At 42.9% G+C, this 26,728-nt stretch overlaps 1 protein-coding gene across 2 annotated transcripts in view; it reads right to left on the reverse strand.

The window, feature by feature from the left end:
• Window positions 1–26,728, reverse strand: part of KIAA0319L (KIAA0319 like) — a 72,759-nt gene that overhangs the window by 12,556 nt on the left and 33,475 nt on the right. For both annotated transcript variants that reach the window (XM_060257581.1, XM_060257582.1), the window contains 11 exons: window positions 19,644–19,935; window positions 19,038–19,139; window positions 18,494–18,591; window positions 17,908–17,995; window positions 14,559–14,651; window positions 12,634–12,766; window positions 8,067–8,295; window positions 6,491–6,614; window positions 4,258–4,390; window positions 3,664–3,812; window positions 2,818–2,969 (listed from right to left, as the gene is read on the reverse strand). In XM_060257581.1, the coding sequence (XP_060113564.1) occupies window positions 2,818–2,969; window positions 3,664–3,812; window positions 4,258–4,390; window positions 6,491–6,614; window positions 8,067–8,295; window positions 12,634–12,766; window positions 14,559–14,651; window positions 17,908–17,995; window positions 18,494–18,591; window positions 19,038–19,139; window positions 19,644–19,935 (1,593 nt within the window). The remainder of the gene's footprint in view (window positions 1–2,817; window positions 2,970–3,663; window positions 3,813–4,257; window positions 4,391–6,490; window positions 6,615–8,066; window positions 8,296–12,633; window positions 12,767–14,558; window positions 14,652–17,907; window positions 17,996–18,493; window positions 18,592–19,037; window positions 19,140–19,643; window positions 19,936–26,728) is intronic.

Genomic DNA, 26,728 nt, shown 5'->3' on the forward strand with positions numbered 1-26,728 from the left:
AAGCACTTCCCATGCAACCTCATTGATACCCACTGAAACTTCTTCATAGAGAGGAGAGCTGGAAGCAAGGGGTTGTCGCTCATGATTTCTGGAACGGATCTAAAAATGGGGCTCTAGAAAACGGAGAGAAGATTCCACCGTAGAGTCCTCGAGTTGAAGGCCCCAGGGACGTAATGTAGCCCAACCCCTGCTTGATGCAAGAATATGCACCAAAAACCTCTCTAACACAAGGCTGGTCATAAGAACATAAGAGAAGCCATGTTAGATCAGGCCAATGGCCCATCCAGTCCAACACTCTGTGTCACACAGTGGCAAAAATTTATATATATATATATATATATATATATATATATATATATATATATATATATATATATATATATATATATATATATATATATATATATATACATACATACACATACATATACATACACACACACACACACACACACACTGTGGCTAATAGCCACTGATGGACCTCTGCTCCATATTTTTATCTAAACCCCTCTTGAAGGTGGCTGTGCTTGTGGCCACCACCACCTCCTGTGGCAGTGAATTCCACATGTTAATCACCCTTTGGGTGAAGAAGGACTTCCTTTTATCCGTTTTAACCTGGCCACCAGTTCAACCTCTGTTCAAAGACCTCTGTCACAGAAATTCTAAAACCTTACTAGGGTTCAAGGGTGCCACCTAGAGCATCTAGGATCTTGGATGCCTGGGGTTTACATTAGAATTATTATTATTATGATTATTATTTATTTATATTCCGCCCATTCCCCCATTGGGGGCTCAGAGCGGAGTACAGCAAATAGAAATAAAATCACAATAAAATCATAATAAGACCAATTACAACATTCATCCAAGTGCAGCAAGATGATATGACAGCAAGGTGGTGTAGCACAAAATAGTACCGCAGTACAGCATCACAGTACAGTAGTGCAGGAGAGCAGCAGAGCAGCAGGGAGGAGGCCAACCGATTGATAAATAGATGCCTGCTGCCGTAACCCATTCATTTCCATTCTACATTGCCAAACCTAGTAACTTTTAGACAAAAGAGGCTGGTTTGAACCACACCACCTATTCATCATGGAAATCCAGGGCCATTACCAGATGCTTGAGGGATGGGGCTATTACTTTAAATAACCTTCTGCCTGGTAACAGTAGCCTCTGATATCAGAAATGGAGATCTGCACGGGATGGCCTAAATCAGCTCAAAACTCTTGGAGAGGAGGCTGGCTTAGGACCAATTCCAGGGACCATAAATATTTGGCCGTTCGGGATTTTCCTTTGTCATTAGCAGAAACTGGGATCCACCGGAGATTGGGTAGGGGTTAAAAATTCCTCCAGCATCTTGTTACTGCAAGAAACTAAGTACGTGCTCTGATGAACCTGCTACAGCCTAGGTAACATGTACCTATCTGGGTTAGAGCAGCTGCATTGCTTTTTACTTGAAAGACTGTGCACCGTGTTACTGTGTACCTTTTCATTATATTTTTGTTTCGCCCTTTTCCCACCTCTTCTTTTGAATGCAACCACCCTTTTGTTTTCCCCTCCTCTCTTATAATAAACCTTTTTAGAAAATTATTTTTGGCTTCATTTAGTACAATCCATTTTTCTGGGATATTCCTCTTAATCTCTTCCCTATATGCTAGATTGCATGGATGTTACATAGTTTATTAGGTATTTTCCAAGGTTTCTACTCTGTTACTCTGAGCTGGAATAGCACCAAGATGTTAATTTTACTGTTTTATTGTTTTTAGAATTTTAATTAATTATTAGTTACTGTTTAAATCACTGTATAATCTGTTGTATCGACTATGTTGTTAGCCACCCTGAGCCTGCCTTGGCGGAGAGGGCGGGATATAAATAAAATGTATTATTATTATTATTACTGGTCTAATACTGTACTAGAAAGATACCTTCTCGGTGTGACAGTCTAGATATTCTCATGAGATCCCTGAATGGTGGTGGCTGGGTGGCAGGGTGCTTTCCAGGAAACCCTTGGTCTAAAGGAAGGAAAGGTACCTACCCCCTACTTCCTTCCATAACAACCTCCTGTGAAGCTCCCTAGCCAATCAGTTCCAATGATGAACAGTTCTGAGGGTAGAAAGGTCTCATAAAATCTACTTCCTTTTTAATTTTCACCCATTAGCCCTAGTCCTGCTCTCTAGAGTAAGAGAAAACAAGTACAGGTCCTTCTTCCTGACAGCCCTTTAGATCTTTGAAGACAGCAACTATGGCAGCCCATAATGTTGCCCAAGCCAAACATGCCCAGCTCTTTCAATCTTTCTTCATCATGAGGTTTCCAGATCCCTCACCATCTTGGTCACCCCCTCCTCTGGACATGCTTTGTCAACCACCTTCTTAAAATGTGGGGCTCAGAATGGGGAAAAGAACTCCAGATGAGGCCTGAGCAGTGCAGAAAGCTTCCCATGAACTGGACAGCACACTTTCCTTAATGCTTCTCATCTAGGCACCCTTTCTTGTAGCCAGGACTTGTAACGAATGGAAGACTGGCTTCTCAACCTCTGAATCTGAGCAAAATTCAGCTTTTGATGTTGGGGGATTTGGGTAGCTTTCATTCAGAACTTAGATTTTAAAAATTAACTATAAAGAGACCTGGTCACCTGACAGAATTGCAGGCAGGGTAAGAAAGTTTTTGCCATGTTCTGAAGAACAATCCTAGTACACGGGACTGTACTTTCTCTATGAGCTAAGCACCAGCGACATTCTCTGAGCTTCAGCTAAGACATGATATTCTACAGGCATGTCAACACTGCAGGATACGGAAGAACACCATTTCACATTACCTACCCCAGCTGCAGGGCTGCTTTCATCCCGAGTCCACAGAAAACTGACGATTCCCTTGTCATCTGTGGATCTTGACCCATCAAGCTCAGCTGTGTTTGCTGGAAGGGTGATGACAATGTTCCCAGCGATTTTTGCAATGGGGGGCTTGTTTATCTCTGAACAAAAAGGAGTACAAAGCTGGAAGTTAGAACAATAAAGTAGCAGATGTGGGATGACCATTAGCCACATCCTTTGCCATCTGGGGGACAGTGCTGGAGCTAAGGTGCCTAGTGCCCTCCTTGCCCCTGCCACCCACCCACGGGCAAAATGTGACCTCCCCTCGGTCTCCCCACACAAGTGCCAGTCTTGCCTTGCCGCTTTACCTGAGAGGCAGCAGGGCAGAGCTCCCTTCAGCGTCGCCAGCAGTGGCCATGCTGAGTTCTCTGGCCGGCGGCACACAGCACGAGGCTGTGGGGACTGTGATCCAGATGTCTGAATCACAGCCACGCCCGCCACCTTTGCCTCCCTCCTGCACGATTTAAAATACGCAGGAGGGAGCAGGTTAAAGGGCCCACCAATCAGCAGGGCCTTTAACTGCAGAAGGGCTCACTGGCTCCCTCACCACCACTGGGAAGGAGGCTTGCCCTATTCAGCACCCCTACAGGGCTGTGCCCATAAGCAACCACCTAGGGTTGCCTAGTAGACACGCTGCTCCCGTTTGCAGGACAGTTTTTGTATGTGATAGTATTCATGCACGTGAGGTATGCCTGCAGAGCAGTACAGCCCAGACACAAATTGACCATCTCAGTGGGAAGCCCAGCCTTCACCAAAGGCCACCCCCAAAATGCCTCTGCCTCTCCAGCTACCCACCTTCCTTGACAATTACCATCACCAAACTCTGGCTCTGCAAGTTCCGCTCGTCTCTGACAGTCAACGTGAATTCATATGTTCCAACCTCCAGCCCAGTGACTGTGGCAATGCTGCTGTTGGCATTCTCCAGTTTCACTCCATCTGGGCCCCTAGTCAAAAGTCAAAAGGTTTAGCCTGGATTGTACATCACAGAAACTCTAGTCTGGAGTAAAGTAACAGTGAGATAGTGGGGATATATTAATGTAAAAGGCCAATTCCCTTGTTTGGAACATGGAGTAAATTAGAATGTAGCACTGAAAATACCAGGGGGGTGGGGGAGGGAAGGGAAAAAAGAGAAACATAAAACTGTTCTCTCAGTTCAGATCAAACCCCAGAATGTTTCCGTTATAAGGTTTTCCCAACACAACTGGAGCTCCTATAATTCTGCCAGATGTGTTGCCTGTTGGGTTGGGCAGGTCCTGCTTAAAGCAAAGATTTTTTTTTTTTGCAGACTGTGCAGACATGCATGTTTGGAGTTGGTGGAGAATGGGGTGCAGGGTTCCTCCTCTTTTTAGTGTGCAAGAGAAGGCACGTGCATGTAAGAGAGATATGTACCGTGTTTTTTCCCAAAGGTAAGAGACTATCTTCTGGTCATCTGAGCTCTTGCTGCCATCGAGAGTGGTGCTGTCCACTGGGAGGGTCAGCTCTTTGTCTGGACCTGCATCTGCCTCAGGAGGTTTGTTGTTTTCTGAGCAAAAAGTCACAAAATGATATGAGAGTAAAGGCAGACGAGGAAACACAGGGAAGGATCCAAACAAGGAGAAATCACCCAAAGCAGCCTTGCATTCCCAGGACACTGTTCCTTCTAGCTTTGTTTTGGCTGACTATGCACTGGCAAGATCTCAGGCAGAACGAAGTCCTTCCTCATCACTTGCCACCAGGGACATTTTATGTACAAAATGTCTCAATATGGATCCTTTGAACACAAACAGTAAAATAAAACAAGACTGTGCAGACTAGTTTCTTAACTAATGATTTGGAAGTGGCACTAGGATTGCACACTCCTTCCTAGCTGGCTGGCCTTGACTGTAGTGAAAGCAGAGGGTAAAGACTGCAGCCCCTGCATTGCGGCTTCCTCCGGATCTCTTAATCACCATTAAGAAACGTGATTCTCTACAATGGACCCAAAAGTTCAGAGCAGACCCTTGAAAATAGAAAGCTGAGGGCAGAGCAACCTCAGTCCGCGAATATCCTGAATTATGAGTGTACAATCCAAAGAACAGAGGAACAAGCTTCTGCATGTCCAAGCAGGGCTTTTAAACATTCTCTTTTTCCCGAACAGCAGCTTGTTATTGTGCACAGTAAGTTTCTTCTGAAACTGAAGGATTTTTTTTTGTTATGTAGATAGGGAAGGACTGCCATCTGGGAGAAAACAGGTTTCTTTGGGGGGTGGACACCAAACCACCCCCACCCCTGACTGCAAGCCTTTCCCACTGGCATCAATTGTAGTTAAGTAGCTGATTTTAACTCGTTCCAGTTCAAATCAATGGGATGTACATGGGCTCACTTTTGCCTGGATGATGCCCTTTGATGTGCACACCACTTAAACTTGGTCAAAACAGCATGTTGGATTATGGCCAAGGAGTCCAACAAAGTGCACTGGGACATGAGATAACTGGATCTGAACATTTTGGCTTCCAAACAGGTATTTGAGAGCCAGTGTGGTGTAGCGGTTTGAGTGTGGGGCTAGGATCTGGGAGACCCCGGTTAGAATTCCCACTCGTGCTATGGAAGCTCAGTGGGTGGCCTTGGGACAGTCACACATTCTCAGCCTAACCTGCCCTTCAGGGTTGCTGTGAGGACAAAATACCGGAGAATGATGTAATCCATTCTGTATCCCTATTGGAGGGAAAGGTGGGGGAGAAATGAAGTAAAATTTAAAAAATAATAATTGGGAATGAGTGGTAATTTTTCCGTCTCTGGTTTAGACTGAAAGTCTGTCCATAAGGGTTTAATTAGGTGGAAAATGTTGGGTGGGGGGACAGTAAAAACGAAGTATGTCTTGTAGATTTTTTAAAATCTAGAAATGTTTTCAAGCATTTTTATTTTATTTGCATAATAATCTGCATCTTCCCATGTGTCTGAGTGAAAGCCCACTGATTGTTGTGAGGATAAAAAGGAGGAGAGGAGAATGATGTAAGCCACATTGGGCTCCCACTGGAGAGAAAAGCAGCATAAATGAAGTAAACAAACAAATAATTTATTCATGTTCACATGATGTTCAATTGCCCTTCTCCTGATCCTACACACATGGAGCAATCTAAGCAAGCCTTTTCTGAAGTCTCATTTTGTTCAATGGGGCTTACTTGAAGGAAATTGGTCTTAAGGATTGCACTGGCCTAAACTCAGATAAGAATTTGTAGAACAGATTTAAAACTTTGAGAGCGTTATATACAATCAATAGTAAACAACTGTGCACAAAATGCTTTGTTTCCCCAAATTCTTCTCCCTTCCTGCAGCTCTTTCCAGTCCCCAGAACGACCATTACCGAGATTGCAGGATCTGTGTAGAGAACAGCTGTGAGTGTTGGTGGGCTGGAATGAGGAAGAGCAAGGGGATGAAGTCAAGTCTTTCCTTGGTAGAGCTGTGCTTGTGGAAGGAGAAGCAACTTCACCTCATCCTCCTTCTAGCTCTCCATCCCCATACTGCCCAGCTGTTCTTCTACGCAGCCCCCTCAACCCCAAGAATGATCTTTATAGTGCTTTGAAGGAGCTGCAAAGACAGAGGGAGTGGTATTCCATGCACAGAGTGGTAGGATACTGCTCCCAAACCTCTTAGTTAAGCTTACCAGGCTGCACAATCACAGTCACCTCAGCAGTGGACTGGTGGCCAGCAGAATCTGTCACCATCAGCTGGTAGGTGTAGTCACCTTCACGCATTGCGGAAAGCTGCAAAGTCGACGTCCTCACTCCCTTGGAAACAAGTCAACAAACTCAAGAATTACATTCTCCACTTTGCAAAGACAGAGACGAGTAGATGGGTGGCAGATTGCCCAGTCCATTCAGATATTATTGAGTATCTCAGACTGGCATCCTAGGTCAAGGCAGACAATAAATGCCATTTGATACAACAGTGAACAAGAGTTTATCATCTATTCAGAGCATCTGTCTTAAGACATTCAAGATTAACCCAAAGCCCTTATGTCAAAGAAATGCAGTCATCTGCTTTATCCTGAGGGCAGGAAATGTGCTTATAGGAAAGTCTGAACCTCAAAAATCTGCTTCCCCCCCCCTTCCATTTTGTTAAAAAGACCTGTAATATCTGGCTTGATGAAGAATTCTGGGGAGCACAAAAACTGGCACAATGGCTTTGTGTCCTTTTGGTCAGACCTAGCAAAGGACATTACATGGATTTTGGTTTTTTTTATTCTGGAATTCGAGTGTGCCAACACAGTTGTTTACAATGCTTTATGTATTATACCCTGCCTTTCCTTTTGGTTCAAGGTGGCTTAACAATAATCGTTAACATTTCCAATCGTATTGATAGCATAACCATCGCTATCAATAAAATAGCAAGCCCCAAGACCCCTCCCCTCAAAAGATGGCTGCTGTTCAAACCCCTTCAAATGTCCTGGCAAAGAGGCAGGCCTTGCAGCACTTCCTGAAAATCTCCGAGGAGCCCCCTCCCCGTCCCACAGACTTTGAGATACTCCAGGAGGATTCTGCCTTCTTGTTTGCCAGGACTACTTTGAAAGCAAAAAAAAAATTAAAAATTAAAAACACCTAAGCAAATGTTAGGAATATTTCAAAAGACTGGTGTGTGCGTGGGAAAATAAAAGTTGAAACATTCTTGAGGATTTGGATGAATAAGAACCAGAAGAAAATGAGCTGGAAGGGTAACAATGGCAACCTACACTTTCAGGTGGCCCTCATTTGTAGCTGACAAAGCAAACTTTGGCTCTTGAAAGTTTATACCCTGGAAATCTTGTTGGTCTTTATGGAGCTACTGGACTTGAATCTTGCTCTTGCACTGGTAATCTATGGTACTTGATAAATGACGCGCACAGGAACATGTACCCTGATTCATACAATACACTATGCAATCCTATGTAGAACAACTCTACTCTAAGGCCACTGGCTTCAATGGGTTTAGCCTGAGGTAACTCTACCTAGGACAGGCTTTCAAGCCAGCCACCAACTCAGCCACCAAAACCATTAAGAAGCCATCAGAATGGGATGTTTAGGGATATTTTTTGTATTTCAGAAAGTTAAACAAGGAAACACTGGGTGCAGTTCGAACATAGAGGTTTTCAGGAATTGGAATAATATTTTATATTAATATAATCTAAGCATATTGGGAACAATTTACAGAAACATCTTGGCTTCACTCAGAGTGGACAAGATTCAAATGCCCAACCTTCTCACCTGCATCTCCACTACTTTTCCTTTGCTGTTGGGGCTCAGGGACCATTCATAGCTGACAATGCCGTGGTCATCTGTGCTCTGGTTCCCATAAAGGGTGATGGAGTTCTGGGGCAGAGTGATCACTTGGTTAGGACCTGCATTTGCTGTAGGTGGGTAATCCACAGCTTTGTTTACCGTCAGGCTGGCGGTGGTGGAATTGCTGGCACCATCTGAGTCCACCACAGTGAGGCTAAAGAAAGAGGAAATTTAAAGTCCAGGATTGAATAATTCAAGGAGATAAACTGGGCGGATCTCAACTTGAATGGCAGAGAACTGTGGAGAAGTCTGAATCTCTGAGGGTTCATGGGGGAAAAGGTCAAGGATAAAAATCAGCCTGTTATGAAATAAATAGTTGAGGGAGGAAAAGCAAAGTTTGGAAGACCCAGGTAAACATATACACAAACATCAAAACACTGACTATATACAATACATTTATAAAACTCTATTCAGAAACAACTGTAATTAGAAATAAAGATCAGTCAGGGCCTGATGTAGTCACAGATGCTATTCCTGTTCATGAAAGCAAATCCAGCACTCTGGCCATTCATCCTGGATCAAAAATTAATTCATGAATTGCTTGGATTACAATTAGAAACATTTCCAAAGGAAGACAGGACTTTAATCTGGTATTTGCTCTCAGCTGCTAGGACATTGTATGTGCAGATGTGGAAACAGGGAAAAATACCAGAGAAATGGGATTGGATTGTGAAAGTTTTATCGTGGAGTGAGATGGACAAATTAACTAAAACTTTAAGAGACTATGATTTAGATATATTCAAAAAGGAGTGGAAGAAATTTAAAGGATATATGGAGAAAGAGTGGAATGTAAAAAGACATTGGACAATTTTTTAGTATTAATGAGAAAAGAAAAGTATTGAACTTTGATTGGTTAGTGGTACCTTATAATTTTAAATTTATAACTTCAGAGTCATATATCTTCAGATGTATTAAACTGAGACTATGGGAATCGGAGGATACGAAATTACGGCCAACTGACCCTTATATTTGCTCTCCAGCTTCCTTAGGTCTTTATGCTTTTTGTGGCAAAATGCCCAATTATCTATCAGACCTAACCACTCCAAGTCATCGCAGGGCATTTATGTTGGCTAGACTAAACGCGTTTCCCTCCAAAGTTTTACAAGGGAGATATCAGCGAGTCCCTTTAGCCGACAGACTTTGCTCCTGTGGAGCAAATACCCCTGACTCAATCCAGCATATATTGCTTGATTGTTCTTTATACCATAACCTCCGTAAAGATTTATTTGGCAAGCTTTCTTTTTCTCCAGATTTGTCTATTCTGCCACCCTGTTATTATTTATTGAGTGATACTGAGGGGGTGGTTAGTGAGGCTGTGGCAAAATTTCTGGCTGACATCCTTAAATTTAATTCTGACCATGTTTGAATGCATCTGTAAGCTCGGTTTTATCTTGATTTTATCTCCAATGTTTAAATTTTTATATTCTGTGTATTTTTATCTGAATCTATTATGACATTAAAGGTTTGGTATGGTATGGTAACTTCAGGGAAGTCAAATATTGGAGGGAGGGGGGGTTGAAATATCATATGGGTTAGTATAGAAAAGAGACAATTAAATATTGTAACAATATGTTATTAATAAATTGTTAAAACGAAAAAAATTAATTCATGAATTGACTACTTATAAATCAGTTACATTCAGCACCACTTAATCTAAGTTCCCAACATATTCTGAACAAGATGCAGGCAGTCCTTTCAACATGGCCTGAAGAAAAAAAAAATTCCCCTCCCCTTTCTTTTCCCAATCAGATTGACCATGAGTTCTGAAGAATCTAGAAGCTTGCATAACGTGTGAAATTTTTGTTAGTTTGAATAAAAGGTATCATGCAAGTTTTTTGATTTTAGGTATTCTGCGGACAAACATGCCTGTCTCCAACCTCTACACACTCGGTGGACTCTCTCTACTCTCTGTGCATGCACACTTGCAGATTACCACTTGATACCGCAGCTCTACCAGGGAATAAATAAACACGCACACGAGAACCAGCCTTCTCTGAGGAAACGGCAAGGAACTGGGAGGAGTCACGAGATATGAATGTAGGAAGTGCTGTAAGAACTGAGTCAGACCCATAGTCTACCTAGAGCAGTACTCCATCTGCATGCCGCGGCAGGTCAAATAGCTTAGGTGGGCCCATAAAATTAAGTAGGCCATTATTGATTCTCTGTTATTCTTGGAATCTGGCAGCTGGAAAAAATCTGGGTCTGAAGAGACACACTAGTCTTTCTGACACTCATGGTTCCTGACAGAGCTGCCGCACAGACTGAATCCCTTTTCATTATAATTTGTTCTAGTGGCCACCAGAACATCCTAGGTCAACTGTGTACTACACACTTCCTGCCAATGTCTTACACAAACTGCCTGACAAGCAGCAATGCGACTTATTTAAAATACTTAGGAGCCACCTTCCCTCCTAGCTCCTTTGTGCTGTGTTGTTTGGGGACCACAGAGTAATCGTCAAGCCCTTTAACTTCCGTTTGCTGACTGGGAGGGTGTGGGGGCTGGGGGGCAAACTGGAGCCACTAGATAAAGCCCACAGGGGAAAAAACAACTTTGGAACTGAACCAGCCATTTGGTTGCTCTTTGCAACAGAGAGAACCTCTACATAAGGAGGGGGCCAAAAGCTCACTGGCAGAGAAGCTGATTTACAGGCAGAAGGTCCCAGGCTGAATCCTTGTGTTCAACATGAAAAGGATGTAAGATAGCAAGTCTGAGCAAGATTTTTCTCTGAATCTTTGGCAAGCTGCAGCAAGTAGGGAGGCTACTGGACCAAGGGTCTGACTCAGGATAAGGCAGGTTTCCAAGGATGGGTGGTATTTACAGCGTTTCCCATTTCCCCATTACTGCTGCTGAGCCAGGCAATATGCTTTATGTTTCTGGGGATGAAATTCACAGTTCCATATGCTGCATTAGCCCCCTGGTATGGGCAGCTCTGCCTTCTGGAATTTGACAGGATTCTTTTCTAAGTGTGTTTACCAAATTCCCTGCAAAGTGGGAGCAACAATCAGACTATTTGAAATGTGTAACAGCAGCTTGCAGTTATAAACAACTGGTTTTGAAGCCAGCATTCATTGCTGAATGTAGCATGTTTCACATGGCTTTCAGAGCACTAAAAGAAATCCTTTATCATAAAACAAAGGACAAATTTTAACAAACATTTTAACACGAGCATCATGGAGAATGCCTAGAGATGGAGACAACCAAAATGCAAGCCTCAGTCCAGGGCACTTAGCAAATATGAATGTCCTTGAAACATGGACTCACATTGTTTTCCTGCACAACAGAGGCTCTACTTCCCCTCGCTCTAGGAGATCTAGAATGATAGACCAAGCAAGGCGTTAACAGTTAGTGTGTCAGCCTAGGACCTGGGAGACTCCAGGTTCAAATCCCTGTTCTGCCATGGAAGCTCTTGCCAGTCACACACATTCAGTCTAACCTATCTCACATGGCTGTTGTGAGAACACAATGAAAAAGAGGAGAATAATATATAAGTTGCTTTGGGTTCTTACTGGAGAGAAAGGTGGGCATAAATGAAGGAAATAAAGAGCCTCAAAATGGTCTATTATTTGAAACAGTTAACCAAGCAACCCTGGAAACAGCTTTTGAGATTAGGAGTCATTTCAAAGGTGCAACACAAACCTAGGGACCATACAATTCGACCAGTTATACTCTACACAGTGTACATTGGGGGGGGGGGGGGAGGTTTTTTTCAAGCTAGCTTTTGCTCTGTCTTCCCCTTTTCATGATTTGAATATTTCTGCCACAAAGAAAACAGCAGATGTGCTGATAACCCTCACTCCAACTGATGCTGGCTACACTAAACTAAACACAGAGAAAATTGAATTATAACAGGACTTAGAACAATCCTTCTAGCATACTTGAACCTTTTACAAGAGGAAAAAAAGAATCTCATCTCAAGCTATCCACAAATGTACTCATATATTAGGACTTTCAGAATAATCAGTTAGCTCTTGAACCTTTTATCCCCATCCAGTAATCCATTTATGATATCCATGGTGCAGTTTAATAGGCATTTTATACCAAATCTCATTTTTAAATGATGTAGCCTGGGGAAGAAAATGTTCAGAGAGAAAAAAAATTAAGGCCAATTTATGTTACATTTTTCCACTCCCCCCCCACCCCTGATCACTTGCACAGTCTACATATTTGTTCTATTTAATGCAAGAGCTTGCTAGGTTATGAATACAGCACAGCTTCTCTGATCAGAGGAGACAAATGATAGCCTGAAAATGTTATTTGAAGTTTATTTTGAAAACTATTAGCCAGCACAAGAAAACCATCTGTGTGTGATAAGGAAAAATAAGCAAAAAGACTGTGAATTGGCCCCTAACCTCTCCATTCTACACACAGGAACAAAGAACACAAAATAAATCTGATTTCATTCACTGTTTTTTTTGCAATCTGGACTGACATTGGGTTCCGGACCTGAGAGTCTAGCAAACCAGAGGTGCAATCCCACACTTGGCACTTTACCTGAATGTGTAGTTTCCAGGTACCAAATTGGTCAGTTTCAAAATAGGAGTATCTGCGGATACCTTCTCTTCCCGCAAAGGTCCTTTCAATTCTTCCCAGTGGTAGCTGACAATCCGGTCATCATCAGTGCTTTCTAATGAATTAAAAACATCTAATTAGGGTTTGCTTTGAACAAAAACAGTCCTGGTAAATGCAAATTTTGGTGTAGTGGTTAAGTGCGCGGACTCTTATCTGGAAGAACCCGGTTTGATTCCCCACTCCTCCACTTACAGCTGCTGGAATGGCCTTGGGTCAGCCATAGCTCTGGCAGAGGTTGTCCTTGAAAGGGCAGCTGCTGTGAGAGCCCTCTCAGCCCCACCCACCTCACAGGGTGTCTGTTGTGGGGGGAGAAGATATAGGAGATTGTAAGCTGCTCTGAGTCTCTGATTCAGAAAGAAGGGCAGGGTATAAATCCACAGTCATCTTCTTCTTCAAATAAGGAAACCAGAGGAGAGCTTAAAATGTACTTAAGACCAATACAAGGCTGTTTGCAGGCATGTCCACTTTTGACAAATGGCCAAATGTAAATGTGTTTAAACTGAGACTCTATGGTTAATGTCACAAATAATGTGAGAAAGAGAGACTTTTAATTTCACTATAATGAGTGCGGTTATAGTTCAGTGGTAAAGTACCAAGTTCAGTTCCTGGCAACTCTAAATAAAAGGGGACCAGAGAGCAGGACTGGGAAAAACTCTTTGCCTGAGACTTCAGTGAGAGCACAGAAAACTGAGCTGGTCTGAGCAAGGATCTAACTCAGCATTAAAGCAGTTTAAAGTGGTCAGAATGATTCTGTGAACGTGGCTTTCCATGTGCACCAAAACATACTGGCCGTTTTCCCACTGACCTTACCCCGGAGCGACGTCCCTCTTCACCGCGCAGCGTCTGCGCGGATTTCCCACCAACTGCTGCGCAGAACCAGGAAGAGCCGGGGCTTTTGTGTCGCAGATGTAAACTGGTTTTTAGCTGTTTACATCTGCGACGCAAAAGCCGCGGCACTTCCTGGTTCTGTGCAGCAGTTGGTGGGAAATCCGCGCAGACGCTGCGCGGTGAAGAGGGACGTTGCTCCGGGGTAAGGTCAATGGGAGAACGGCCACAATCTTCAAAATGCACCTAGCCATCTTTACCAGAAAGAAGCACAGGATCCAAGCCATATCTTTCTCCCACAAGCCCGCTAACACTAAAAATGAAAAAAGGAGATTCACATTTGAACAAGCATGAGCAGTTATTAAAAACATGCCACAAAGACACAGCATCATGCTGCAGACCTGGGAAATTCAAAAGCAGTATTTATACATTTACTGTAAAAAATGTTAACTGCCTAAATATTGGGTTAAGTATTCTGCACTTGGTAGTGAAGACCAGCAGAGGCCCAAGGAAGTTAGGAAGCCACACTTCTGTCATCCAGCAAACAAAATAAAACAGAATGATTCAGGAGGGCAATTTTACAAAGTAAACAGGGCTAGAGTCTTAACAGAACAGGTCAGGAAAGGGCTTTTGTAAAGGGCACAGGACTAGGCATGGTATTTATTGTGTGTACTCTGCTCTTACTGCATCGTTTTCTACTTTGGAACTCTGCATCACTTGACAAACTTGAACTCTCTAATTTCTGTAATCTTAGTCCTGATGTTTCATTAATTAGACCCTCCCCATGTTGTTTGACTCCCTTGTTTTACATCATCTGCCTTGAGTCTCAGTGAGAAAGGAAGGCCATGACAGAAGACAAACTGATTTGAGAATGATAGAAATGCATTTCAAATAAATAAATGTTCTAATGAGATAACAGTCAAGGTCCTTTAGAACTCTTTTCCTTAACATGCACTCTGCCTTTCCCCGTCCCTCTTTCTTGCTGCTGCACAACATAGATGATGCTGACTGAGAGTACTTACGGCTGCCATCAATTACCGTAGAGGTGGTTGGCAATGAGATCTCCAGGAATGGGGGAGACACAATAGCCATGGGGGGCTGATTTACTCGTGGTTCTGAAAAAAGGACAACAGAAGCATGACAGTCACAGCAAAGTTACCATAGCATTCTGGCACAGCACAGCAGCTACAAGACTGAATTATGACTCAGAAGTCCCCAGTTTCAGACTTTGACTTGGATCCCAGGGTAAAGTGTTTTCATCAGTGGAATGAGACTTCCTCCCCCCCCCCCCCCCATGCAACTTGAAATGCTGCTCCTAAGGGACAGGGAATCCTCAGGAATGGCACAAATTGGAAGTATACAGTAGGATGGAAGAACTTTGAAAAATATTACTGGAAGCTTATTGTGGGCTAAAAGGCCATGCCTCTTCCACAAACTCATTAGGAAGCCTTAAACAAACCACTCTTTCTGAACCCCTGCTTCATATCAGCACTATGCCATGTCAGCAGTAATACTGATCTACCCTAAAGGGTTGTTGTAAATGCGTGTGAGGTATTCTGAACACTCAGAGAACACTATAGAAATGCTCTTAATTTACTGTTTGCGGTTCAAGCTTGTTTCAGCCATGAATCAGCCATTCTTCTCAGCATCAGCTATTCCATCTGCAATGTGGGCACAAAAACTACTAACCTAGATTGCTGGTGAAGCTATTTGAGTTCTCATGGGGAAACAAACATTATGACTATACTCTTCTTGGCACAACTGTTCCCACAAAAGCCACTAGGTGCTGCTAAAACAGCAGCAATGCTATGTTAAGTGAGCTGGTGTTTTCTCACATAGATCCAAGTGGGCAGCCGTGTTGGTCTGAAGCAGTTGAACAAAGCAGGAGTCAAGTTTCACCTTTAAGACCAACAAAGTTTTATTCAGAACGTAAGCTTTTGTGTGTGCTTTTAGCACACGAAAGCTTATGTTCCAAATGATACTTTGTTGGTCCTAAAGGTGACACTTGATTCCTGCTTTGGTCTTTCCCCACAGGCATGCCCTGTAGATCTTTTGTTGGTCTTCCTGTAAATGGAGTGGGAATGTGCCTATAGCAATCAGTGGCGGTCTTTCCAAAGTGGGTGGGGTGGGGTCAGGTGAAACTCTTGCAGAGAAAAGCTTCTGACTGGCTACTTGAGAGCTGATTGGCCATACAAATTAAAATAACATTGTTTTAGCAGCAGCTTTCACCACACCATTGGCTTTATTCCCCTTTTTCTCTCTCTCTTTTAATTACCCCTCTTCTCCTCTGCACTTGAGCTTCCTCTATATGTATGGTCCTATGCCACAACAGTCATACTGTGGGTTGGCTTCACTTCCTGCAGCAGCCATTTTGTGCCAACCACCAACCTATGTCAGAATTCCACAGTCTGAAAGAGGCTGGGAATCCCTATCTTAACTTTTCCCTGTTCCTCACTTTGCAAAGGGATCCCCGCCTGATGAACAGAAACAGGCTTCCAACCATTGGAAGTGTCGTCCTGATACCGATCAAAGCAACAAAAGAGCTGTGCTAAGAGAAAGCACAACTGATGTCAAATGCCGTCAAGCGTCAAAGAAAAGTGGAAAGCAAAAAAGTGAGCACAACTGCCCCTTCCACCAACACAGTGTTAAACTGTGGAATTTTCATCTAGGAGAACATTACAAATCCATCTCCCACAACTTACCACCCACACAACAGTGTGCTTTGGTCTTTTAGTCCACCTAGACTCAAGCCTTTTTAATACTTTCAAGAAAAAATATCTAGTCCATGGCACACCCTTTCAAAGACATGTTCCACTTTACTCGCTAACTTGTTAAGATCTGCTCTTCTGCCAGTGCGGCCTAGTGGACAGAGTGTTGGGTTAGGAGCTGGGAGAATCACACTCAAATCCTCCCACTGCCATGAAATCTGCAGTTTAATACTGTTTAACACAGTTTAAGACTATGTTGGTGAAAGGGGCAGTTGTGCACGCATTGCTTTCCATTTTTCTTTGATGCTTTGGCCAGACACACTCTCTCAGCCTAACCTACCTCAAAGGGCTGTTGTGAGGATAAAAGAGGACAAGGGAGAATTACATATGCTACCTTGAACTCCTTGGAGGAAAAGTGCTAGATACACAGATGATCAATGTGACTGCAGCCCTGCCTTGCAAGATTTCATCTTCCTCTTCTCAAAGAAACAATCCATTACACAGAGTGTCCGGCGAGTGGTTGGGGACAGAGGCCATCTCCACACAGGTTATCTGCCCCTACTGGGGAAGGGGGGTTGCTCTACCCCACAACGCTGTGATGTATTCATGCACTTTGTCAGGTCTCCCTTACTTTGCTTTGATCTTTCTCAAACCTGCTTTGCTCCCAAGTCGTGCAGGTGGGAAAGTTCAGATTTTCCCACCCACATGGCAGCCACTCTTCCCCCTGGCATATTTTTTTTAAAAACTGGCACTTTTGTATCATGATAACAGTTAAGTGTGTAACAAGTTTTTTAAATTCCTAGCTTTCATTTGAAAAGAAGTAAGTCTCTAACCTCTCCCCCTGAGAGAAGTGGAATGGCCGGGATGGTGGTGGCTGCTGCTGGGTGACTAAGACAAGAAACAGTGAGAAAACTGCCATGCAGAAGATGTCCTACTGCTGCACTTTAATAACAGCCACACCAGCAACAGGTGAAACCGCACAAGCTTATCCCCATGTGAAAACCACCAGTGATGCTTCCAGGAAGGAGAAAGTGGGACACCACCAGTACCCTACCCATAGTGTGCACACTCATACCACTGCTGGTTCTGTTCACTGGTTTTGCAAGCTTCAGAAACCACTGTGTGACCAAAGACAGTGGGGCAAAGAAGAAATGACTAAGGGCAGCATTAGAAATAAGTAGTTCTACCACTCTAAAGATAAAGTTGCAAGCACTGAGTCGTTACTGACCCATGGGGTGATGTCACATCATTACGCTTTCTTGGCAGACTTTTTACAGGGTGGTTTGCTATTGACTTCATCTACACTTTACCCCCAGCAAGCTGGGTATTCATTTTACCAACCTTGGAAGGATGGAAGGTTGAGTCAACCTTGAGCCAGCTACCTGAATTCAACTTCTGCTGGGACTGAAGCTTGGACTGCAGTATTGCAGCTTACCACTCTGCGTCACGGGGCTCCTTCTACCACCCCACCCCCTTTTTTAATAGCAGCAACCAAAGACTTCTGTATAGCTAAAATGCATTAGCATTTAGAAGACCATGATTTCAAAATGGCAGACAGCTTGCTTGTCTCTCAAGCCCAGGTGGAGAGTTACTTCTTCTAGGTTAAGCCCAGAAGATATCTAGTTTGTGAGACAAAGGGATGAAATGCTGATGCGGGGTGTACCTGGCTTCACTGTCACGTTCACTCTTCCTTCACCATGTGCATTATCACCCTCAACTATTACCTTGAATTCATACAGGCCAACTGTAAGCTGAAAAAGAACAGAAGCAGGGGACATCAGACTTTTCAATGTAAAATTGCCAGTCAAGTATTACATTGTTCAGAAGATGCTAGTAGCTCAGTGATTAATTCCAAAGAGGGATATGTCCAAAACCGTGCAGACACATAAGAAAAACACATAGGAGTATTGTAGCAGCACAAGCATATGAGGAACACATGTTTAACTTGCATGCAACCTCCCTCACTGCACACACTAGAGCTCCACCAACTCCAAAACTCTCCAGAAGCCATTATGCAGTTTGAAATTCTCTTCACAATGCCTCCTCCACTTAATTGCATATTTAATAGTAATTGTAGCTAAAGAGCTGACATGCTACTTACAAATAGAGTATTTTAATGTAGTATCCTCAATCTTCCACTATAGCACAGATTACCCTCTGCTATATTTGCCTCCTCCACAGCTACAGGTGCCAAGCTAGTCTCTCTCACACTGCCTCTTGTACTGAAGCAAAAGTAGCAAGACACCTACCTTGGATAACTTGAGGATCTGTGAATGCTTGCCCTCCATCTCTCCACTATAATCCGTGGGATGGGTGATTAGTCTCCAGTCATAGGAATAGGGGTTTCCTACAAAGAGGAAAAAATCACAATTACAAAAATAAAAGAGAGCAGAATAATCACTTAAATTTCATTTCAAAGAGCCATAAGAGTGCTCTCCCCCCCCACCCCATTTGTGCCTATTTCCACAACTGTTTTCAACCCATGGGCACTTCTGGAAAGAGTCATCCCATGGAGGTTGCTGTAAGCCATTCAAAAGGCACATCCAGCACAAGGGAAGAGGCAGTTTGCAAAATGACAGATCAGAAACAGGCTGTTATGTGTGGAATACTGACTTCTTCCTGAAGCTGCCATGGCCATACAACTAGATCCTGGCAGCAAAAGCAAGGCTGGTTAACAGGTCTCAATTTCATTATTCAGTCCTGTATGGTTATTATATTGGCATCCATAGCAGCACCAATGGCATTTTCAAGGGCTTCCTGCACCATAATGTGAGGCATGGATTTAAATCCTACCTTCAGTTGGTGGAGGTAAGACATAAGCATTCAGCTCCACTTCATTCTTTGGAAGGGTCACCTGTACACTATCTCCAGCAGAAACCGCTAGTTTCTTAATAACTGTGAAAAAGAATCAGAATAAAAAAGGTAAAGGTGGGGACAACTCATGCAACGTTTTTCATCCCTACATCTGGATAAAGGGTGAAAGAGTTACTGTTGTGGGTCAACTTGCCTCACACTTCAGTTTCACAAACTGAAATATTCTGGAGTTTGGAATAGTGCAATATATGGATTTTGATGAGAAGGAAGTTGTACATTATCCCATTATATTGTAAATCTCACAGGTGACTCACAAAATCTTGGTCTGGCTCATAAAAGCTTCTGCCAAAATAAATCAGTTAATATTTAAGATGTGACAAGACTCTCTTGATTGCAAGAGATACATACACTTGATTGCAAGAGATACATACACCACTGAAATGGTGATCTGTGTTATTCCATCTGACAAATGATCAGAAAGATCTCTTGGCAAGGGAACAATCAGATTAAGAGAAGTGGAAGTGCCCAGGCAACATCACTGAGAGAAGGGTTTAAAGCACCTCCTAAGAAAATGACTCCTCTTACCCGGTGTTGGGGCAGCAGTGCTAGGTAATGCGGCAGGATTAGTCGGGGCCACAGTACCACTGTTGTTGGCGGGAACACCAGTGGGAACAGAGGTCACCTGCTGAACTGTCACAGTATCTTTCCCCTGAAGAGTGCTGGAACTTGGAATGGCCTCTTCCAAGGATGAAGGCTGAATGGAAGGGCTGGATGGTTTGGATTTCTCAGAGTCCCCAACAGGCATCAACTCTGGTACAGCAGGACTGGAGAACGAAGCCACAGGAGACGGTTCTGGAGTGGCAGCTCCTGTAGGGGCCTAGTTAGAAAAATCAGAGACTGATTGTTCACAGGCAAGCACAATCAAAATCAATTGGAGGAAATGCTCTGAAACATGCTTGAATGCTTCTTCCACATCTGTTCCAGTATTATTAATAACAGCACCAGTGCTCATATTTGTTTTCTGCAGGAACAAAAGCCATTCCTGTGCAGCTTAGCCACTTTGATACCATGCCCATTTCTCTCCAAGCAAGCGAAACGCGACTTTCTTTTGCCATCAGACACAAAATCCCTCCTTGCTGCCTTTAACATCCCTTGCTAAATATTGTTCATTCTGAGCCTTTGTCTTCCTAGTGTTGTCTAGACATAGCCCAACCTTTCCTCCACTTCCTGATAGCTCTTTGCATAGCGACACTGGTCTTCTGTGCTTCTTCCCATTCTCCCTGACTAGCAAATGTGACCCAATTCTGGATCATTTTTTTTTACTTCCAAATTCTCGCCAACGTACATGGGGGTTTTGCTAGCTCACTCCACCGAGAACTTCTGCGGCTGCAGAACTGAAGTGCCTAGGAGGCCTGAGCTGAAGCAATTGTCTTCAAGCTTACTGGACACCAGAGCCACCATTAATCTCAGACCGTAACATGGAACCTAACTTAAAAATTCAATTCTGGATATGGCCTCATCCTGGAAAGAGAGAAGGTGATATGAAAAAAGGAGAATAGCAGGCATTTTAGCAGCTGTGGAGAAGGAGGAATTTATGGCAGGTGTTAACAGTATGCATAAAAGGGAGAAAAGATGCATCTTGCTGAGATATCCCTAAATAGCATAATAGCCTTTGTCCTTCTTTTGCCATGGGGAATTCTCTGTTTCTTTCCCTGCCCATTTCATGTTTCTTTTAAAATATGAACACAGGCCTCACCAAATCTTCTTTGGCCACAGGAACCAGCCCAAAAATGTAGGCGTCATACCCATTTATCATTCTTCAGGGTTTTGGATTAATGATCATATTTTCAAGTCACTGCTACCTGAAAACCTAATCCTGAATTCTTCACTATTTCTTCTATGTTTATTAAAGCTATGACAAAAGGGTTGTAGCATATAATAAATATAGGGGTAACACTAGTTGTCATCACCAAAACAAAAAGCTAAGCTCTAACCCTATATCCTAGCTTCTCCCTAATTTTTCATAATTTCACCCTTGCTTTCAAAAGTTGAATATTGCTTTCAAAAGTTGAATATTGGAGCTAGTACAGAAGGCAACAGCTTAAGAAATTCTTTCCTTATTACACAGCTCCCACTCCACATGGCTTTTGTCTATGCGATTGCATAATTCCAAACACAGCCCTTTCGGTGGTCAAACGAAACCCCTTCCTCCCTTTTTCAGCAGCAGAAAATCTGGTTGGAGCCTTCATACTTGCACTGAAAATTGTTGAGGCACACTACAATAAAATCATTGCTGAAAATACTAGGTGCCACAGCAACCTGATACTTGGGATTTGCCTAATCGGTAACAAAAAGTAAGTTATTGCAAGTGCCACCAGTGGAACATGACTGAGATCAGCTTCCAACCCACTTCTCAGTTGAAGAACAATGTTTTAAAGGAAAGGCAGCCATGTGCATGCACATAAATGTTGCTGTCTGGATGAGAGTACATCTAATACATGGGCTGTGTGCAATTCTGGTCACCGCACCTCAAAAAGAATATTATAGCACTGGAAAAAGTGCAGAAAAGGGCAACTATGATTACAGGTTTGGAACACTTTCCCTATGAAGAAAGGTTAAAAACCTTGGGGGTCTTTAGCTTGGAGAAATATTGACTGCGGGATGACATGATAGAGGTTTACAAGATTATGCATGGGATGGAGAAGGTAGAGAAAGAAGTACTTTTCTCCCTTTCTCACAATACAAGAACTCGTGGGCATTCCATGAAATTGCTGAGCGTCGGGTTAGAACGGATAAAAGAAGGTAATTCTTCACCCAAAGGGTGATTAACATGTGGAATTCACTGCCACAGGAGGTGGTGGTGGCTACAAGCATAGCCAGCTTCAAGAGGGGGTTAGATAAAAATATGGAGCAGAGGTCCATCAGTGGCTATTAGCCACAGTGTGTATATATATATGTGTGTGTGTGTGTGTGTGTGTATAAATAAATAAATAAATAAATAAAATTTTTGGCCACTGTGTGATACAGAGTGTTGGACTGGATGGGCCATTGGCCTGATCCAACATGGCTTCTCTTATGTTCTTATGGGCTCACTCATTTACGTTCACCATGGCTAGACTGTAATACTTCAGGTAGAGAAATTCTTCAGTTTGAAATACTCCAAAACTGTTGGTTATTTTCATATGTTTAGTTGACTTTTTTCTTCTTTATTTAGACTTTTCCTTAGCCTTTTTTGCCAGTGAGGGAGTCCAGATAAGTAACAATTAGGAGCCATACACAAGGTGTTATAAGCTCCTCACAGTGGATAGATATTTAATACAAAATGTACAAACCATCTTATCTGAGGAAAGGGTGTTGACACTCCCTTCAGATTCTCAAACCGTATTATCAAGATAGTGATCAGATGCTGAAGTGTTTTAGCTAAAGATCTTTGTTAACAGCCTGAAATGTTCGTAAAGATGCCATGACCAAATCTGATTTCAATAGTCAGACAAAAGTACCTGCTTCACATAAGCAGAATCTCCAGGTTCATGGCAGAGAAGATAGTGGAGGAAGGGGTCATTTTACTTCCCTCTTTTCAGTGTCGTGAGAGACAGATCAGACCAGGCCAAACAAAACCAACAGAGCAGATGAAAACAATTTCCTTCCTTTCATCAGAAAATTCTTTTGCCAGGCTCTCTCCATTCCAGGGGGTAGCCTGGAGCAGAAAGAACCGGACATTTCAGCTTTCACTGAGCTTATCTTTATATGCTGCATATTTTCTTGAGCCAGTCTCCTTTGTACAGCATCAGCTGAACGTTTCAGTTATAGCATGCAGAAATCTTCTCAGTCTACTTTTTTGTAGCACAGATTCCTGCAGCTGGGTCAGTGGTGAAATGTAAAAGGTCAAGTTGAGGGTGAGGAATTCATAACTTATCACAATATGAAATTTGGGAAGGGGGAACAGATCAGTGTACGGAGCTCTGAGTTTGCACTCTGGTCTCAGGTCTCTAGCTGGCAAACCTTGGATAGCAGGGATATGGAACCGGCTTGCCTCTACTCAAGGACAACTGGATTTAAAGTGCTGAACAACATAGACCTTCAACCCCAGACCACGAAGTGGCGGAGACCTTTACCCAAGAGCCAATGACAGACAGAGCTGGCAATGCTGGTTTATAGGGACCACAGGCTTGATTCACCCTTGATTCCTTATGTTGCCAAAATCTGTAACTTCCCAGTACAATATTCAAATCTGTTTAGCCGGTAATACTGAGATGTATTATGAATTTAGCAATGGACTTAGAAGGGGAATTTTTTTGCACTGGAAGTTCCCAAAAGTTAGCTGTTTCTTTTATGTGAAAAAGTTCTTTAATCACTTGTTCTTGGCGAAACTCTCTTTAACTGCTGCAAACATGACCAGACCACTCAACCAAAAAGCCTGTTACTTTGGGAGCAATACCTTTATTTTGGATGGTCAGTTTTCTTGCAAACATTTTATGTGGATCATGTTCCCATCTGAATATGAACAAGACTTTCTTCGATCTTGCACCCATGTTTGTTATTCTGACTAGCAACCTGAAAAAAGCCCATAGGAAAAAAGCTCACAGGAATAACCCCACGGTCATAAAAGCTCACGGGGGAAAAGCCCACGCGGAAAAATTCCATGTAAAGCACCATAGATATTTATAATTGTGGATAACCATTCACCCCCATTTATGAGAATGAACAGGTATTACCTATTTTTGATGTTGTTATTGTAGGATTAAAATATGTCATATTCACATGCAACAATTTGTGTTGTGATTTTATCAAGTATAATTGAATAATTTTGCTAAATTATTTGTATATTTGATGGATTGCAGAGGGACCTGGCTTGCCCATGGCTAGAGTGTGGGAATAGGTGAGGCAGGCGGCGGCCTGGGGTGCTACCTCACGTAAGGGGAACCGCTAGGCACCCCCTCCCCCCACTGCTCTCGGCTTTCTGGGTCACAGACCTGGGAAGCTGAGAGTGGCTGGAAAGTGCATGGGCTCAGAGAACACACCCCGCGTGGCTGCTCTCACCTTGTAAGTGAGAGCCGCCAAGCAGGGCACCTTCTTCCCCTCCTGGAGGAGAAGAACACACCAGGCCCCGCCCACTCTCACTTTCAAGGCAAGAGCAGCTGAGTGGGGTGTGTTCGACCCCAACTTCCCTTGCAAGGTCAGGCGAATACCTGCAAGTGCACTATCAGAGGTGCTCCAAAACTGCTCAGGTCCTCCTGGCTCACCCAGAGTCCTCCCTGCACTCCCCTGCTGCACCACTGTGCCTGCCCTCCCCACAGGCGGGGGTGCAGCAGCGGGGCAGGAACAGGTGAGGGGTTTGTGTGGGGGCAGGTGCCAGCCTGGGGCACCTGAGACCCTAGCACTGGGCCTGGGCTTGGCACAAACTAACACTGGCTAATGCAGGCAGGTCACCTAGAGATGAAAAAGAGGAACTATGAAGCACTACATGACATAGTTGCCACTTCTGTGCAGCAATATGAGCAGGTGGAAGAGAAACTTAATTACTCAAGGAGACTGGCTAATTTGCAATGAAGAATTATAACTGAGCTAATATTGTTGTTATTACTGTTCTTAAATAATTGTTGCTTTTAGTCTTTTGCTGTGGTCACTGGGTGTACCACAGTGTATTTGTTAAAATACAAGTGAAAGGAAATTGAGCTAGGAAATGGATTTATTTTAATATTCTCTTATGATTTTGTTATCTTATGGTTTTTAATTCTTAATAACAAAATAAGTAAATAATATTATTTGAAAAATTTTAAGCCATAGTTGGTCAAAAGCTGTGAGTACTAGGCAGTACTTTAGAAATTACTTCATACCAACATTAAGGTTGACAAATTGTAAATTAATACATTTAAAATATTTAATTTTATTTAAAATGTTTCTATATGGAGTTTCATTTCTGTTATTGTTTTACCTTCTTAATAAAGTTCATTGACAATAAAATGGTCGCTTTTATTTCCTGTATTTTCTCTCCTAAACCTTTATACCCAAAAGCATTAAAGCCCTCTTCATACAGACCACTTTTGTATAGTAATAAATTAATATAGTAATATAGCAAAATTATTATTTAATTAGACTTGATAAAATCACAAATTGTTGCATGTGAATATGACATATTTTAATCTTACAATAGCAACATCAAATATAGGTAATACCTGTTCATTTTCATAACTGGAGATGAATGGTTATTCACAATTATAAATATCTATGGTGCTTTACATGGTATTTTTCCATGTGGGCTTCTTTCTGCATGGGCTTTTTTCTGTGTGGGTTTTTTTCGTATGGACTTTTTCCCACGTGGGCCTTTTTCCACGCGGGCTTTTTTCATGTGAGCATTTATGACCGTGGGATTTTTTCCTGTGAGCTTTTTTCCTGTGGGCTTTTTTCCTGGAACCATTCTGACCATCTCTTGAAGAATCATCCAAGAACCTTCACAAAACTGAGCATTTTATTGTCAGGAAATGCAAGCATACTCAACATAAAAGAATCCCAGAATGATCACTAGAGGCACTCTTGCCAAGAATCCAAGAAAGATAACTGCAACCCAATGAAGAGAGCTTCACAAAGAGTCCATCTTCTCTGCTCTGCTGAAGCATCAGAAGAGTTACAAAATACAGCATCAGATATCTGAATCTGCAGGAAACTGCTACCCATCAATCCAGGGCAGACTGGAATGAACCTCAGCAGAGACCGTAGAGCAACCTTTGCTACACTGGATCATTTCCTAGGTGACAGCCTGCTGAGAGGAGGCCAGAGGATTTAAGCTTTGAGAAAGCATTATTATTGGCTATGAAAGTAAATAAAAATCAAACAGCAGTTCCTAAATAAAGTCAGGATGCCAAGAACGAAGGGCCAGCTGAATCAGCAAAGACAAAGTTAAGCCACGTGGTTCTTTCACACATAAACTAGGCCATTCCCAAGTTTCCTAGCGGTGTCCTTTGGCTCACAGCCATATCCTGTTCGACAAGGCTGGCAGTTCTCAGATCACAGGTGTGGTGTGATCTGGCACTTGTAAACTTTGCACAGCTACATGGAAATATTAGCTTTCAAGAACTACAACCAACTTTACACTCTAACTCGCCCAACAAGGGGACTTCTGAGCAGAGAGAGAATTCTTTCACTTGGGGTTGTATGCAGTGCTTATGAAAAGACCTGTTGATGCATGCTTGCCTTTGAGTAAACAGCATCCAGCAGGACCCATGTCCACTCTGGCTGAACATCCGTAAAGGATGAAACAACATGCCAATTAAATGAAGACATATGAACAAACGTTAGAAAACTTAGAAACTGTGTCATACTGGCACAACATCCTTCACTGAAGTGAGATCTGCTTCCTCATGTAGATGCCGGAGAAAACGTAGCTTGTGAATGAGTAACAACATACGGGTCCAACTTGCCAACAAAACTGACATCTCCAGAATTCCCAAGAAGGCTCATCCTTAGGTTTTCAAGCAAGTCAAGCATGCCAAGTTCATATATTCAGACAAAAATGTGAGTTAGTGGCCATGACCAACTACCGCTCTGTGTCTAACTTGCCATTCCTGAGAAAGGTAGCTGAGAGGGTGGCAGCTGAACAACTTCAGGTTTTCCTGGATGAAACATCCTGGATCCATTCCAGTCTGATATCTGCCCTGCCCTGGGACGAAGAT

This window comes from Heteronotia binoei, chromosome 17 (genome assembly GCF_032191835.1).
Source record: "Heteronotia binoei isolate CCM8104 ecotype False Entrance Well chromosome 17, APGP_CSIRO_Hbin_v1, whole genome shotgun sequence".
NCBI classification, from domain to species: domain Eukaryota; kingdom Metazoa; phylum Chordata; class Lepidosauria; order Squamata; family Gekkonidae; genus Heteronotia; species Heteronotia binoei.